General features: G+C 54.9%; 1 protein-coding gene across 17 annotated transcripts in view; it reads right to left on the bottom strand.

Moving 5' to 3' along the window:
- The window catches only part of KCP (kielin cysteine rich BMP regulator), a 31,963-nt gene extending 23,107 nt beyond the window's left edge, over positions 1-8,856 (bottom strand). For 16 of the 17 annotated variants that reach the window (XR_014294980.1, XR_014294981.1, XR_014294983.1 and 13 more), the window contains exons 1-9: positions 8,745-8,856; positions 6,010-6,176; positions 4,931-5,120; positions 4,766-4,842; positions 4,074-4,158; positions 1,633-1,700; positions 1,321-1,417; positions 1,098-1,180; positions 799-892 (exon numbers count right to left, since the gene is read on the bottom strand). Coding sequence is in view for 4 of the 17 variants with exons in the window: in XM_082632443.1 (XP_082488569.1) it covers positions 799-892; positions 1,098-1,180; positions 1,321-1,417; positions 1,633-1,700; positions 4,074-4,158; positions 4,766-4,842; positions 4,931-5,120; positions 6,010-6,176; positions 8,745-8,823 (940 nt within the window). In the remaining 13 variants the exon portion in view is untranslated. The remainder of the gene's footprint in view (positions 1-798; positions 893-1,097; positions 1,181-1,320; positions 1,418-1,632; positions 1,701-4,073; positions 4,159-4,765; positions 4,843-4,930; positions 5,121-6,009; positions 6,177-8,744) is intronic. The other variant, XR_014294982.1, reaches the window with a different exon arrangement.
- Between the last annotated feature and the right edge of the window lie 6,707 nt (positions 8,857-15,563).

Genomic DNA, 15,563 nt, shown 5'->3' on the forward strand with positions numbered 1-15,563 from the left:
CCTCTGAGGGCTCTCCTCTGAGCCTAAACCAGACCAGATCCTGCCTCTGCCTGGACCCCTCGCCTCAGCCTCCCAGCACCCGAGGCAGGATAAGGCCCAAGTTCCTTAGCCTGCCCTTCCAGGCCTTCCAGGGCCAGCATGGCCACACCCACGTGTCTCTGGCCCCTCCCCACGCCTCATTGTAAGCTTTGGCCATTCCTGCCTGCCTGCACCTTCCTGACTAACACACACCCACCTCACACTGAATGTCAGTCCCAAGCTGCCCTCTCTTCCTGGAATGCCCTCCACCGTGTTCCGCCCTTCACCCTGCTAACTGCTCTTTAACCTTGAGGTTCGCTCCCGACACGCCACCTCCAGGAAGCTTTCCTTTCTGTGCCCAGGCTGGATTAGGTCTCCTTCCTCTGAGTTTCCATAGTATCTGTGCGTAATCTAATCCTGCCTTTGCGAGAGTACTGGCATGGACTTAGTGTCACCCTCTAGTGGTCTGCCTTGAGGGTCCACCCCGTGTCTTCTGTGCACAAAGCAGGTAATAGTCAGTGTTTATTGACGTACATATCATTACACACATCTTACAAATGGGGAACTGAAGCATGGAGTAACTCCCTCAGAGGTACATAACCACTGACAAGGGCAGAATCTGAGCCCAGGCCTTGCAGCTCCGGAGCAGGGACGGCCAGGCATGGCTCCCCCCCACTGACGGAACCCGCAGGTCAGAGGCCAGCAGAGTGGGCTTTGGGTTGAAGAAGTGGCGTAACAGCCCTCCCTGGAGCTCTACCAGGGAAGGGGCAGGGCTCTCACCTTGGCAGGTCGGGCAGCAGTGCCCGGGCCTCAGGACTGGTTCAGGGCAGGGGATGGGTGGGCACTTCATGGGCACACAGCGAACCAGGCTCCTCTGTAATGCACCCATAGCTGTACTGCCCCTGGGTCTGGCTCCCAGAGACAGCAGGATGGGCCACAGAGTGGGGAAGGAGGGAGAATCTCTCTGGCACCAGGCCTCGGAAAGTATGTGAGGGGCTGAAAGTGTGGCAGGTGTGACCCAGGGTAGGCGGGGTTGTCCCAGGAAGATCAGGGTCTGGGCAAAGGTGCGGGGGACTCACCAGGCAGGAGCATTGGAGACAAGGGTTGGAGCTGGACAGGAAGTTGGCCCCCTCCTCATAAAGCTGCCCCTCATACTCACAGCCTGGGGAGGGTTGCCAGAGTGACGGACTGGTCAGCAGAGAGCAGGGTGGGTGGACATTACCCGAGGGAAGGCATGACCCCAAGCAGGTACGGAACCCTCTGGGGCCGAGGGGACGGCGGGACAGGGTGGGGGGAGGTCACCTGGCCGGCAGATGGGGCAGCACTCCCCAGGTGGGGTGTAGCTCTCCAGGCAGTTGAGCTCTGAGCATGAGGGCCCCTGGCACTGCACCGTCCCTGCCTGCAGGGTAGACACTGAGCCCTCCTTCCTCCTCTCCTGCCCAAGCCGAGTTACTCTGCTGGCCTAGCAGGCCTAGCAGGCTCCAGGCCTCAATGCCGGGGTGGCAACAGCAGCCCTGCCAGGACCCCAGATTGGGCTTGGCGCTGCCAGGCCTGGGGTTAAGCCGGGCGGCGGGGACGTGGGTGGTGGATGGGACAAGGCTCTGATTCCCTTACCTGACAGGTACAGATGACACAGGGCTCCAGTTGCCACGTTTCCCCACTCCTGTGGCCTCCAGTACAGCCTGAAAAACCGGGGCCAGGCCCCCAGGTAAGAGACCCAGAGAACTGGGGCGAAAGCACGGCCAAGGGCGCCACATCAAAGGGGCACCATTCAGGTGATTCTCAGAGATTTGTATACTTACTGCAACTTTCCAGCAGATGGCAGTATAGTGTCTGCCTCGAATAATCACCAGATTCCCATTATTTTACAACACATGGAAGCATTGAGGAAAGCGTGCCTTTTTAAAACTTTCATCAAAGACATTATATGGGCTAGCAGTGGCCCTGAGGCACCACGTATCCTACAAGCGATGTGTGTGTGTGTGTGTCCCTTTTCTTTGTTGGGAGATCCAACAACTCCCAAGACTTTACTCCTCATCTCTGGCCAAGACTCTCAGGCTACATTTCCAGACGCCACCAGTCCCTAAGCCTCTGTCCCACCTTTCAGACTAGCAGCTGCCATTCTTCCCGGGGTAGGGTTGCCAGAGACAATATAGGATGCCCAGTTAAATGTGAATTTCAGATGAACAACACATAATATCGTAGTATAAGGATGTCCCAAATATTGCATGGGACATACTTGTATTTAAAAATATGTTATTTATACAAAATTCAAATTTAACAGGGCATCCTATTTTTTTTTTTTTTTTTTTGGCAGTGTCGCCTGCAGGATCTTAGTTCCCCAACTGGGGATTGAACCCGGGCCCTCAGCAATGAAAGCATGGAGTCCTAACCACCGGACCACCAGGGAAGTCCCAGGTATCCTATATGTTTAGTTGCTAAACCCGGCAACCTTATCTTCCTGACTATGAACCAGTAACAGCCACTGCCTCCACTCCTTTCCAGCTGTCTTCCTGTCACTGGCACCACTATTTTCCCAAGCTCAGAGTCCACTATTCCATGGGATCCAACTACGTTCTTTGGAAACACCCCTCCTTCTGCAGCCCACTGCCATCCCTGGCTCTGTGCCTAGGCAACTACCGTAATAGCCCCCTAACTGGTCTCTCTGCATCTAGCCCATACCACATGAAAATTCCAAAAATGCCTCTTTGAACATGACACACTCTGGCTTTTCAGCCTTCGGTGGCTCCCCATTGTCCACAGAAGAAAGTCCAAACTGTAAGGCTTACAGCAGTTTGTTCCCACTGGCTTTCCCAGTCTGATTTCCTGCAACACACCTTTCCCCACTCTGTGTGCCTAGAGGGCCTTCAAGTACACCCTTTCCTTCTGGTGAAAGCCCACTTTCCCTTGAAGATCCAGTTCGGATGACCTGTTGTATGTAGAGCCCTCCCTGATCACCTAGTCTGGGTGGGCTTCCCCTGCCTTCCTGCCCTCTCCTCTGGCGACTGACCACTTATGACCTTTCTCCACCTCCTCTTAATCTGTTCATTGGCTCTTAAATCTTGTATTATACTAGCTCTAGACATTTATCTTCTCACTAGATTAGAAGCTGCCTGAGGAAAGGAAAAAGATCAGGTAGAGCAGGGGTCCCCAACCCCCGGGCCACGGACAGGTAACAGTTCATGGCCTGTTAGGAATGGGTCTGCACGGCAGGAGGTGAGCGGCAGGTGAGTGAGTGAAGCTTCATCTGTACTTACAGCCGCTCCCCATCGCTTGCATTACCTCCTGAGCTCCGCCTCCTGTCAGATCAGCGGTGGTATTAGATTCTCATAGGAGTGCGAACCCTACTGTGAACTGCGCATGCGAGGGATCTACGTTGCGTGCTGCTTATGAGAGTCTAACGCCTGATGATCTGAGGTGGAGCTGAGGCGGTGATGCTGGCGCTGGGGAGTGGCTGCAAATACAGGTTATCATCAGCAGAGAGGTTTGACTGCACAGAGACCCTAATAAATCAATTGCTTGCAGACTCATATCAAAACCCTATCGGTGGGTGGCAAGTGACAATTAAGCTGCATCTTATGGAATAGACTGGACATAAGCAACACACTTTTGGTGTCACTGTCTCCCATAGCCCCCAGAAGGGACCATCTAGTTGCAGGAAAACAAGCTCAGGGCTCCCACTGATTCTGCATTAGGGTGAGTTGTATAACTATTTCATTATATATTACAATGTAATAATAATAGAAATAGAATGTACAATAAATGTAATGAGCTTGAATCATCCCGAAACCTCCCCCCACCACCACCCCGGTCCATGGAAAAATTGTCTTCCATGAAACTGGTGTCAAAAAGTTTGGGGACCGCTGATGTAGAGCCTTTGGCTCAGTCCCAGGTCAGAGGCAGCATTTGCTGACTTGGGCTTTGCTTCTGAACACCCCTAGCCACTGCCAGAGCGAGTGGGCAGACGTCCTCTGGACACATGCCAGGTGGCAGGCCAGGCTCTGGGGCCCCAGAACGAGTGCAGGAGGTGGGTCTGGGGCTGGCAGAAGGCTGACCGGGCTCACAGTGCGGGCAGCACGCTCCCGGCTCCGGGCAGGGTCCTCTTGGGCATGGCTTCTGGGTGCAGGTTATGGCTCCTTCCTGTGGAAAGCAGGCATCAGAACCCTGGAGGATAGGGCCTCCAGAACCGACACCTCTCCCCAGGCTGGGACCCACCAGAGGCGCAAGAGGCTGAGTTGGCTCAGACTACGTGGGCTACCCTTGGCCCAAGGGTTGAAAAGAGACATCCTCCCCCCTCCCCCATCATCTCCTGCCACTCTCGACCCTCGGAAGCCATCTCTTCCAGGTGCCAGCAAATTCCCCAGCGTGGAGAGATCCTAGGAAGGGAACCAAGGGCTTCCTCCGTGGAAAGGTGAGGAAAGAAATAGGTGGGTGTGGAGTGAAGTGAGGGAGCAGAGGCAGGTAGATGCCGGGGACAGATGGATGACTGGGGACACTGAGGGTCCACAGGCGAGGGGGCAGGTATAGGAAGACAAGAACCCCACTGTGTGCGTGGGGATTAAGCTCCAGAAAGCAGAACTCCTTGGAATCAGCTGAAGGCGGCCAGTGGCAAGGCTTGGGGGGATGGGCAGGGAGACCCCACTTCTAAACATTCAGCACACCAGGCTGCAGTGACAGGGAGCTGAGGTGAGGCAGACAGGTGAGGGGAACAGGTATGGGATATCCAGGGTGGGTCACAGGAGCTCACCAGGCAGCGGCAGGTGGTACAGGCATCTGTGGTGAAGGTCTCCCCATTGCCATAGGCCTGACCATTGTGGCTGCAGCCTGAGGAGGAGATGGTGCTGTCGCTCAGGCACTCAGGGCCATTTCCGGGCCCTGAGGTGGTGCCAGTGGGCAGGCGGATGGCACTCACCATGGCAATGGGGCAGCCCAGGCTGGGGGACACAGTGTGCAGCCCCGTCCTGGCAGACACAGGCTGTGCAGGCATCTGGCTCCCAACGAGCCCCCTCGGGCCAGGCCCGACCCAGCCCCCAGCACTGGGGCGAAGCCGGGGCGCATTCACAGGACTCCAGCTGCCTCACCCTCCCCTGCAGGTCTTTGTTCTGGGGAGAGAGGTGGGGGTAAGATGCACTGGCTCAGCTTCCCCCACCAACTCCCACAGATTTGTGGGGTGTGAAAGCCAAGCCAGGATGAGAAGGAAATGTGAGAGTTCCAGAGCAAGGTGGGTCCCCCTCCAGGCAGCATCCAGCTCAAACAGTCCCAGTTCTCATAGCCTGGGGTCTGGATAGGCTCCCAGGGGAACATGGGCCCCCAGTCCTCTCCTTTAGACAAAAGGGGACTCAGTCCCTGTGACCCAACAGTTAAAGACTTTTATCTATCCAAAATCTTTCCTGATAATGCTCCATAATGTTTGCCAAATACATGAAAGAATATGAAAATCTGACAAAACAAATACCCGGAGGTTCTTCGCTGGTATGAAAGAACCGATGTTAAGAACTGTTCAGGGCTTCCCTGGTGGCACAGTGGTTAAGAATCCGCCTGCCAATGCAGGGGACACGGTTCCCAGCCCTGGTCCGGGAAGATCCCACATGCCGTGGAGCAACTAAGCCTGTGCGCCACAACTACTGAGCCTGCACTCTAGAGCCTGTGAGCCACAACTAGTGAAGCCCGCGTGCCTAGAGCCCGTGCTCCGCAACAAGAGAAACCACCGCAATGAGAAGCCCTCGCACTGCAACGAAGAGTAGCCCCTGCTCTCCGCAACTAGAGAAAGCCCGCGCGCAGCAACGAAGACCCAATGCAGTCAAAAACAAATAAATTAATTAATTAAATAAATTTATTAAAAAAAGAAAAAGAACCGTTCAGATAAGAATCTTTCTATGTGCATTTAAAATAAAAGTCTATTTCAGGGTCCCACGGGCCCCCCTTCTCTCCTTCCCTCCCACTGCATGAGGCCTGCCCTGCCCCACGCACACCCACTGCCTCCAGTGGTACCTGTTCTCTGAGCTCCGTGACCTCAGCCTCCAGTCTTCCCAGTCGCTCCTCCAGGGGGCGCCACCGCTCCTGGGGGGCCCCAGCAGGGGCTGAGGAGTGGGCCGGCGCCTGCAGCTGGTAGTCGTGGATGTCAGCAAGCCCCAGAGGCTCCCTGGGGACGGCCCCACCTGAAAGCACAAGAATCCAGGGAGGGCCTATCAGTGAGGGGCTAGCAAGGCTTCCTGGGTTTGTCTTCCCAATGATGTCTATCCTGTGCCCACCCTTGTCCACCTGCCACCCACCATCCAGGGAAGGAGAGGTGGTCTGTGAGGGGCTGGAGTGAAAGCATGGGAGGAGGAGGAGAGAGCCCTGGATGCACGGAAGTGACCTAGACCAGCTTTCCCAAGTAGTAAGAGCCTCAGGCGGGTATAAGCAAGCCCCAGGGACCCTACCTCACTGGGAGCCTGGGGGGAGGATCTAGATCAGGGCCTCTCTGTAGCCTGCCCTGACTCTGCAGGGGTCCCCAGCCACGGGGGCCGTGCCAGGGTCATCCAGCCTCACTCAGGCCATGGACTTGGCCAGGGGCAGCCTGGGGAGCTGATGTGTCATGCTGGGAGGGCCCACAAGCCAGCACAGGCTGAAGTGCAGGAGAGGGAAACAGAGGAGTGAAAGGCGGGGCTGCTTTCAGGTACCTGGGGTCTGTGGGCAAACCCCACCCTCCTTCTGCTTGTCTTCACCTTCAGAAAGGGCACCACTTCCGTGCACAGGGAGGGGCAACTCTTCCCTCTGCTGCCATGCCCAAGCCTTGCCACTGTTTTCCAGGCCTGTGGCAGAGGGGCCTGGGAACTCCACCCAGGGCAGAGTGGGCTCCAGAAAGCGGGACTTGGCTGCATTTCTTTTTTTTTTTTTTTTTTTGCGGTACGCGGGCCTCTCACTGTTGTGGCCCCTCCCGTTGCGGAGCGCTCAGGCTCAGCAGCCATGGCTCACAGGCCCAGCCGCTCCGCGGCATGTGGAATCTTCCCAGACCGGGGCACGAACCCGTGTCCGCTGCATTGGCAGGCGGACTCTCAACCACTGGGCCACCAGGGAAGCCCTTGGCTGCATTTCTTGAAGGGTTTGGGGAGGGTGCTGGTAGGGCCCCCAACTAGATTTCAAGGCACCATGAGAATGAAGACACGTTGTCCCGGGTTCTAGAGGACACTGGGTCCTAGGAGGGGGCACCCCTGAGTTCAGGCCTGGGGTTGGGGACGGCCACTTTCACCTGACTCTGATCCCCCTCCTGCCGTAGGGAAAACAAAGGCAGTGGGTGGGTGGGGGGGGGTCATTGTCTGACTCCAGGTGTCCTTCCCCCAAACATCATCCCTCCTCCCAGCAGAGGTGGGCGGGGCAGCAGAGGGTCTGGAGCAGGAAGTGCGTGAGCACGAGGAAGAGGAGGAGGGAGAGGGAAGGGTCTTCCCACCGAGGCAGCTCATTAGTGAGGCTGGGCCTGGGGGTGGCTAAAAAGGTTTCTCGTGCACACTAGCCCCGTGAAGCAGGGGAACAATATTGCTCACTCCCCCGCCCGCCACTGCCTCCACCAAAGGGGGTTGAAGATTCTCATCCAAGACCTAAATGGTCTTCTTTTGTCCAAACCTGCTTTGTCCTGAGTTCCTCGGCTTCGTTAATGCCATCCCCACCTACCCAGAAATCTGGGGCTCAGCTTCTTTCTTTGTACCCCTCCCAGAGTCCATCAGTCTCTGGTCTCAGCCAGTCATCCCCCACCCCATCCCCCCAGCTCCTCTCCTCTCCCCTCTGTCGCCACTCAGGAGGCTGAAGGCTCCCTGCCTCCACGCACTCCTCTTCTGCTTTCACAGCCTTTCTAAATCACACATCTGAAGGTTCCCAGCAGCAAGTCCAAATGTGAGCTTTCCCAGGTGCCATTCATCTTTTCAGCCCACGCTGCTACCCCCCGCCCCCCGCCCACACCCCTACCTTGGGCAGGGTGTCGTCACTTGGAATGGCTGTCTTGGTATGGCCCCTGTACCTTGCTTCCTTCCCAGCCCCATGACGGGCGGCCAAGGATGGGGTCCCAGTATCTTAAACCCTCCACCCCAGCTTGACAGCGCACCCCCACCCCCTGACCATGAGTCCTCCTTTCAGGCCACTCCCTCCAGGCCTGCTTAAGCAGGCACAAGAAAGGGGTCGGGGAGAAGCTGAGGGTCCTCTGGGACCCTCAGGGAAGATCGGGCCGGTCCTTTGCCTGGAGAGACCTGCAGAAAGAGCTCCTGACTGTTGCACAAAGCCTGATTGCTCCCCATGGACCTGTCCTCGGCCCCCCTCCCTTCCCCCCTGCACAGTCCCGGCCCTGACCTCTCTGTTCCTGCCTGTCCTTCTGGATGAAAGCCAGACACAGAGACTCAAAGTCAGCTCCCATGGCGGGCCTTCTTTTTTTTTCCCCTTTCTCAAGACAAATAATTAACTTCAGACTCCCAGATTCCAGGGCAGACTCTCCCCCACTGCTGCCTGCAGGAATTCCTCCCGAGGCCAGAGCAGGAAGCCCCGTCCTGCTCCGGGACCCCATGCCACAGTCTCCGTGCTGCCCCGACCATGCTGGCTCCTCCACCGACAGGGAGGACTCAGGCTGGCCTGGGAGTCACACGCACCCCGAGGCAGGGCCCAGGGAGGCGGCCCCCGGCCCCAGCCGTTCCCTCAGACTGGGCTGAGCAAGAGGTGAGGTCCTGCCTGGCTGCCCCCAAGCCCTCGGCGCCCCGACCTACCTCTGCTGGTCCCCGGGGCCAGTGCCAGGCCCGTGAGCTGCAGGACGAGGGGCAGCAGAGCGGCCGCGGCCCTGGCCATGCTCGCCCCGCCTTGCTGGCTTGCTGACTACGGTCGTGGTTGCAGCTCAGCAGGCGCTGGGAGAGGCGGGGTGTGGAAACACCAGGCCGCCTCCCACCCAGCCTTTGTTCAGGGAGGGCTTCTGGTGTCTGTCACCCTGCCCTGTGGCGCCTGCCTTCCTGATGGGCACCTCGACCCGACCCCGGGGCCCAGCCCCATCCTGACCCCAGACCTGGCTCAGAGGTGCAGGGGAGCCCCCGGGAGAGCAGGCAGCTGGGAGGGGTTGGGGGCGACTTCTCCTGCATGTGATCCAGGAGCAGGCTCGAAAAACCCCACAGACTCATCACTCCTGGGCTCTGGGACAGCTGGTCTCCCAGCCCCTTGGGTTACTTCGTCAGCCTGGGGTTCCCTTCCTCACCTGTTTACAGGAGAAGCAAACTGAGCTGGGTTCAAATCCCTGCTCGGCCAATTCCACCAGGCCTCTAACTTCTAGTTGCCTCAGTTTCCCTGTTTGTAAACTGGGGATCATAACATCTACTTTATAAACTTACAGTGAGGATTAAGAGAGACTAGATAGATAAAGAATTTAGGGTAGGGTAGTGGTCAGCACAGACTAAGTGCTCAGTAAATAACTAAAAACAAGAGGTGCTGCTCCAGGTCTCCGAAGTCAAGGGCTCCCGGTCTCCTTTCTCCACCTCTACATTTCTTTCCTGGACTCTACTCACCATCCCTATCCACCCCGGCAGCCCCAGGCTTGGCCCCAAATGCCAAGGCCTTTCTTCTCCAGCCCATTTTCCAGCTCTTGGGCTCAGGCTTGGCCTGTGTGTGTGTGTAGGGGGGTGAGTCCGGGCGGGGGGCAGGGCTGGGCCTTGGGCTCAGCAGGCCGAGGGGGCCAAAGGGAGGAAGTGGGAGAAGCTGGTCACGTGGGCCACAAGGCTGGGAAACTCCTCAGTGCAGCTGGAAGCAGGGGAGGTGGGGATGGGCCCCAAGCTCACAGGCAAAGGGACATGGAGGGTGGAGCCATGAAGCCCGCCAGAGCAGTCTCCCTCCCCATAAAGGCCAGCAAATCAGAGCCACCCTGCTCCCTGCTCCCACCCCCCAGCCCACGTCAGGGCTAAAGGTCCCTCGAGCCCACTCTCCAAGCACCTTAAGGGAAAGCAGTGTCTCTCCTCAGAAGTGTGGGCCCCTAATAGGCCCTGAGCAGTTGGAGGCAGGGGACGGGGAGAATGTGAGCCAGTGCTGAGACCTGGCCTCAGCTGGCCTGGAGCTAGGCTCACAGGAGCAGAGGAAAGCCAGGGCCAGCCGGCTGCTGGAAAAGGAGCTAGGAAGTGGCAGCTCTGTTCCCACCAGGGTTAAGGAAAATGGTGCCTGTTAGAAGGCAGGTCTCCTGGGAGGCTGGGTGGAGGAGAGGCTAAGAGCAGACTGGTGAGGGCTACCAGCTCAAATCCTGAGTCTGATGCTTTCTGCTGTGTGGCCTCAGGCAAGTCATTTAACTTACAGTGGCTAATTTTTCTTCTCTGTGACCTGTGGCTCTAACAGCACCCGCTTCACAGAGTGTTTGTGAGGGTTAGTAAATTAACGGCTGGAAAGATCAGCACGGGGCTGGGCACGTAGGCATTAGCTCTTATTACTTATGGGATCTCTAACTGTCCCCCCAGCCATGCGGGCGAGGATGACTTTATTCCCATTTTACAGATGAGGAATCTGAGAAGTCAGGTGAGCTGTTCAGAGTCACGCTGGGAGTAAACCACAGAGCCTGGATTCAATGCCAGGTCCTTGGGGTCCCAGGGCCCACACGCCTTATCATCACCAAGAGCCCAAGCCCCCCCGACACTCCTGGTCACCCTGGCTCCCAGCTGCTTACTGCTCTGCCCAACGCCTCACCCTTGCCCTCCCACAGTGCCTCGGTCGGAGCACCTGAGTATCGCTGGAGAACATCCCAGCCCTTGGGTGACTGGATTTGCTTCAAATTCATGGCCACAAACCTCAACAGACACACAAGACTGCCAGAAATTCTATTACAATTCCCTGGTAAATCCAATCTCCCTCTCCGGAGAGGAGCATTTCACACCCTCTCCTTCCTTCCTAAACGTTTCAGTGGCTCTGCTCTTACCCCCTGTATGATTTTGGCAGGTTACAAAACTTTCCTAAGCCTCAGGTTCCTCCCCTGTGAAGTGGGGATAATAATAGTACCTCCGTCCTGATTGTTATAAGGATTGTCTTAGCCTGGGTTCCCTGAAAGCAGAGCCTGAGACAAAGGCTTACATGCAAGTTTATTTTGGAATATGATCCCAGGGAGCAGAAATGAGGGGTGGGGAGAGCAAAACAGGGAAGGATGAAAAGCCGATACAAGACTGCCTCACGGAGTAGCTGGTCACTACTGTGGGCATGTGTGTGTCCAATTCCACAGGACCATCTGTATGAAAGCAGCTCAGCCAGAAAGCGGAAGCACTTACCCATTGACATCAGTGCCCCACTGGTCTAGGGTAGCACCAGAGGGCATTAGCTGCTCCCAGTTAGGTGTGAATGAGTGCTCAAGTGGGCTACCGAGGGTGCAACAGGGAAATTCCAACGCCAAACAGGAGAGATTTATAGCCAGGGCCTGAGGCAAGACGCCACTGGGATGCACCTGTGCAGAGCCGCTTGCAGCCTGTGGAGAACTGGAATAAGGTGCAGCTGAGAGAATTTGCATAAGCGGTGTCTGATGAATGAGACAATGAGTATAAAAGTCTTTTTACAGTGCCTGGCACATTTTAAACTCCCAAAATATATTATTATTTTTATTGACATCAGCATCACCTCCTGCTGAGGCCCAACATGAAAAGGCAATATTCACATTCTTTATCTGCAACAGAAGGTACAGAAGCGTCTGGAAAACTTGCTCTGTGAAATAAAATCCCAGATCGCTGAGGAAAGGGTGTTATTTGGAGAGCAGCTGAGTTTCCACCATGACTGATCACTGTGAGCCTCTTTGGTGCCAGGTATTGAGCCAGATACAGGAATATAGGGATGAATGAATCAGGAATAGCAATGGCCAGAATGCCCGGGCCAGGCCAAGGGAAGGGGAATGTGGATCCTGGCAGAGGGAAGGGCATGAGCACATGACCGCAGGTGCACTCAAATGTCAGGCTTAGAATAAAGGGCTCACATTTCTCTGCTGGGCTAGTGGAGCCAGATGTCACCATCCTCATCAAAATCCAGTACTTTCTTTAGAACAGGAACATTCTGGCTAGAGAAAGAAGGAATATCTCAGGCCCAGGCTTGAGTCCTTATTTGACAGGATGTCTCCATGGATGGAGTGGTGTTTGGGACCCAGCCGGGTGTGTGGGCACAGTAGCGTGCGTGGCTCTGTAGGGCAGCAGAAGGGCTCCAGGGTTTAGAGTCAGTGAGTCCTGAGTTCAAATCCTGCTCCACCACTGACTGTCTGTGCAGGTTGATCTCCCTTTCTACCTCTTCCATTCATTCTCCCTCTCCACCCCCTACAGACGGCATCACTCTGGCTTTCGTGCCCTCTGGCTTCCTGTTGGGTCAGCCAATGAGAGGCGCAGGCAGGGCCTGAAGGGCAGGGGAGGAGAGCGGTTGGGGTATTTCTTCTTGGCCTCCTCCTGCTCAGCACAGCTCCCATGGTACCACTATTCCTTCCCCTTATCCGCTCAGCCCAGGGAGTGGCAATGGCTCCCTACTATTTTTAGTACCCTGGTGATTCTCTCTTTTTTTTTTTTAAACAGTGGGTTGGCTGCTGCTTTTTTTTTTTAATTTATTTATTTTTGGCTGCGTTGGGTCTTCGTTGCTGCGCGCGGACTTTTCTCTAGTTGCGGCGAGCGGGGGCTACTCTTCGTTGCGGTGCGCGGGCTTCTCATTGCGGTGGCTTCTCTTGTGGAGCAAGGGCTCTAGGCACGCAGGCTTCAGTAGTTGTGGCACGCGGGCTCAGTAGGTGTGGCTCGCAGGCTCTAGAGTGCAGGCTCAGCCGTTGCGGCTCATGGGCTTAGTTGCTCCGTGGCATATGGGATCTTCCCGGACCAGGGCTTGAACCCGTGTCCCCTGCACTGGCAGGTGGATTCTTAACCACTGTTTCACCAGGGAAGCCCCCTGGTGATTCTCTTATATGATGTCTGCAGATCTGTAAATGGTCCCTCCTTTAAGTTCTCTTTAGCTAAACCCTTTTGAGGGGGAATTCTCTTTTCTCCTGGGCCCTTAGCTGATATGCTAACCTTACCACATATTCTACTAAGTTACTCTACCTCCCTAAGCCAAAATCTTTCATCTGGAAAAGGAAGTAATAACTGCTACCGTAGGCTGGGAGAGTCTAATGAGGCAACAAACATGTGATGTGTGCTTGACGCATGTGCGGCACCTGGTACACAGAAGGTCCCAACATAGTTACTTTCTGTTCCTTACCTCCTTCAGGTTGTACTGTCAATAGCAGCAGCTTGGTTTTCCCTCTAGCTCTGGTGGCTGGAAGCAAAAGTTTGCTGTAAAGAGGGAGGGAGAGAAGGGATTAGTAAATGATTAAATTTTGTACTTAAATTTTGACCTTTCAAGCCACACCAGTTGTAACAAATGAAATAAGCTACCACAAGGGAATAAAGGCAAAGCCCATCATTATACCTGCTCCAGCCCTTCCTTGCCCATCACTCCCATCTGGTGTAACCAATGGTAACAAGGTCTGTCCTTCCACACCCTTCACGTGGCCCACACAACCGCGTGCAAGCATGTGTGCACCACATGATGTCGTTTGGACGTGGTATTTGGGAACAGGCTGTGCAGCATCCCAACCCCCATCCCCATCTGCCCCTGCGAGTCACCAACTTACCCCCAAGTCACCTCCCTCAGTGGCTCCTGTCTCCACCTCCCTACTCCCCTAGGACCCTCTCTCCCTGCTCACAACATCATGTTCACCCCAGGAGAAGGTTACCCCGGCTGACCTGACCAGCTGAGCAGCTGCGGCAGGGGGACAGGGAGCGGAGATGTGCTGTTTATCACAGATCTGAGATTCTAATTCCACAGCTGTACGCCACAGCCGGCCACCTCTCCCCACAATTCAGAATAACTAGGTCGCCAGCCCCCTTCCAGGAAGGACTTCCTTTGCCCCTTAAAAGGCCTTCAGGGGTCCACCTCACTGTGTTCCAGGGACTGTGCCAAGCTGCAGCATGCCTATTCAAGTACCAGCGTCAGCTCACACACTAGACCAACACCACTCACAGGTTAATATCACAAGCGGAATGCAGTACTTCCTTGTCAGATGGAACCTGCTGGGATCTTAGGAATGTGTGTGTATTTTTCTGTGTTTGTTTTTGGCAAAGAAAGACCAGGGCAATCAGAGTGCATATCTGAACCTCGCAGCAGAGCCAGGACCTGGAGGTGGGTATTGGCAGAATGTCTCCAGGCGCCACTCAGGGACCTCCAAGCCACGAGGCTCTCCAGCCTGGAGGGGAGATTGCCAATCAGCCTTGGGCCCACTGGAGAACCTGGGGCTTCCCCAATCTCTTTTCTGTCTTTTTCTCAAAGACCGCTCCCTGGGGATCCCATTAGGGCTTGGAGAAGCTAAGAGGGTGGGGCAAAGAGGGGAGGAGACATGGGTGGCTTCCCGCCGGCAATTTCCTCTTCTTCCCACCCATTTTGCTTTTTCCCATCCCTCATGGTCCTGCTCTCAAGATCCCACAAAGCCTCTTCCAGTGATTCTGAGCAGCACAGTCCAATAGAACTGTCTGCGATGATGGAAATGTCTATATCTACACGGTCCAATACGATGGCCCCATGAGGCTACTGAGCCCCTGTAATATGGCTAGGCTAGTGCACTTGAGGATCTGAATTTTTATTTTTTTTTATTTTTTGGCTGTGCCACGTGGCTTGCAGGATCTTAGTTCCCCGACCAGGGATTGAACCCGTGCCCTCGGCAGTGAAAGCGTGGAGTCCTAACCACTGGACTGCCAGGGAACCCCCCTGAATTTTTACTTTTTATTTAATTCTAATTCACTTTAATAGAAATAGCCCTATGTAGCTAGTAGCTACTGTACAGAACAGCGCATATTCAGACTGTAAGGCAACTTTGTGCAAATTAGTGAAAAGTGCAGCTTCTCAAGACAGAATACTCCCTTCCATTGGCTGGGAAAGTTTTGTAATAGATCTACATTGGCTATGATGTGAATGAGGCCCTCTAGAGACAGAAGAGACAGTCTAGCAGGAGTTTGGGCCAAGACTTGCCATGAGGCCTCTGGTCAAGGACCTGATCTCACACAGCACCATAGCCCCACTCCACAGTTCTGAGACAAGCAAGATCTTAGGGGCTGAGGGAGGGGAAGTGGCAGCTGTTCCTTCCAGGTAATATGAAGAGAGGGAGTCAAAGGGCAAGGGAGTAGAGGCCAGTGGGTCAAAACCACAGCTGGGGCCATAATGAGGCACCAGATGGCCTGTCACAGAGTAGGGACCTCAAATTCCTATATGTTTGGCTTTTTTTTGGTAACAGCTTTATTGAGATATAATTCACATAGCATAAATTCACCTGTTTAAAGAGTACAATTGAATAGTTCAGTATATTCATAGAGTTGTGTAATCATCACTGCAATCAATTTTAAAACATTTTATCATCCAAAAATAAACCCCGTACCCTTCAGCATTCACCTCCTATTTCCCACCACCGTCCATACCCCAGCCCTAGGCAACCACTCATCCACATTGTTTCTCTATGGATTTGCCTATTCTGGACATTTCATATAAGTAATGCTTTGTGTCTGGCTTTTCACTTGGCATAATGTTTTCAA

This window comes from Mesoplodon mirus (assembly GCF_964341445.2).
Source record: "Mesoplodon mirus genome assembly, chromosome: 9".
In the NCBI taxonomy this organism is placed as follows: domain Eukaryota; kingdom Metazoa; phylum Chordata; class Mammalia; order Artiodactyla; family Ziphiidae; genus Mesoplodon; species Mesoplodon mirus.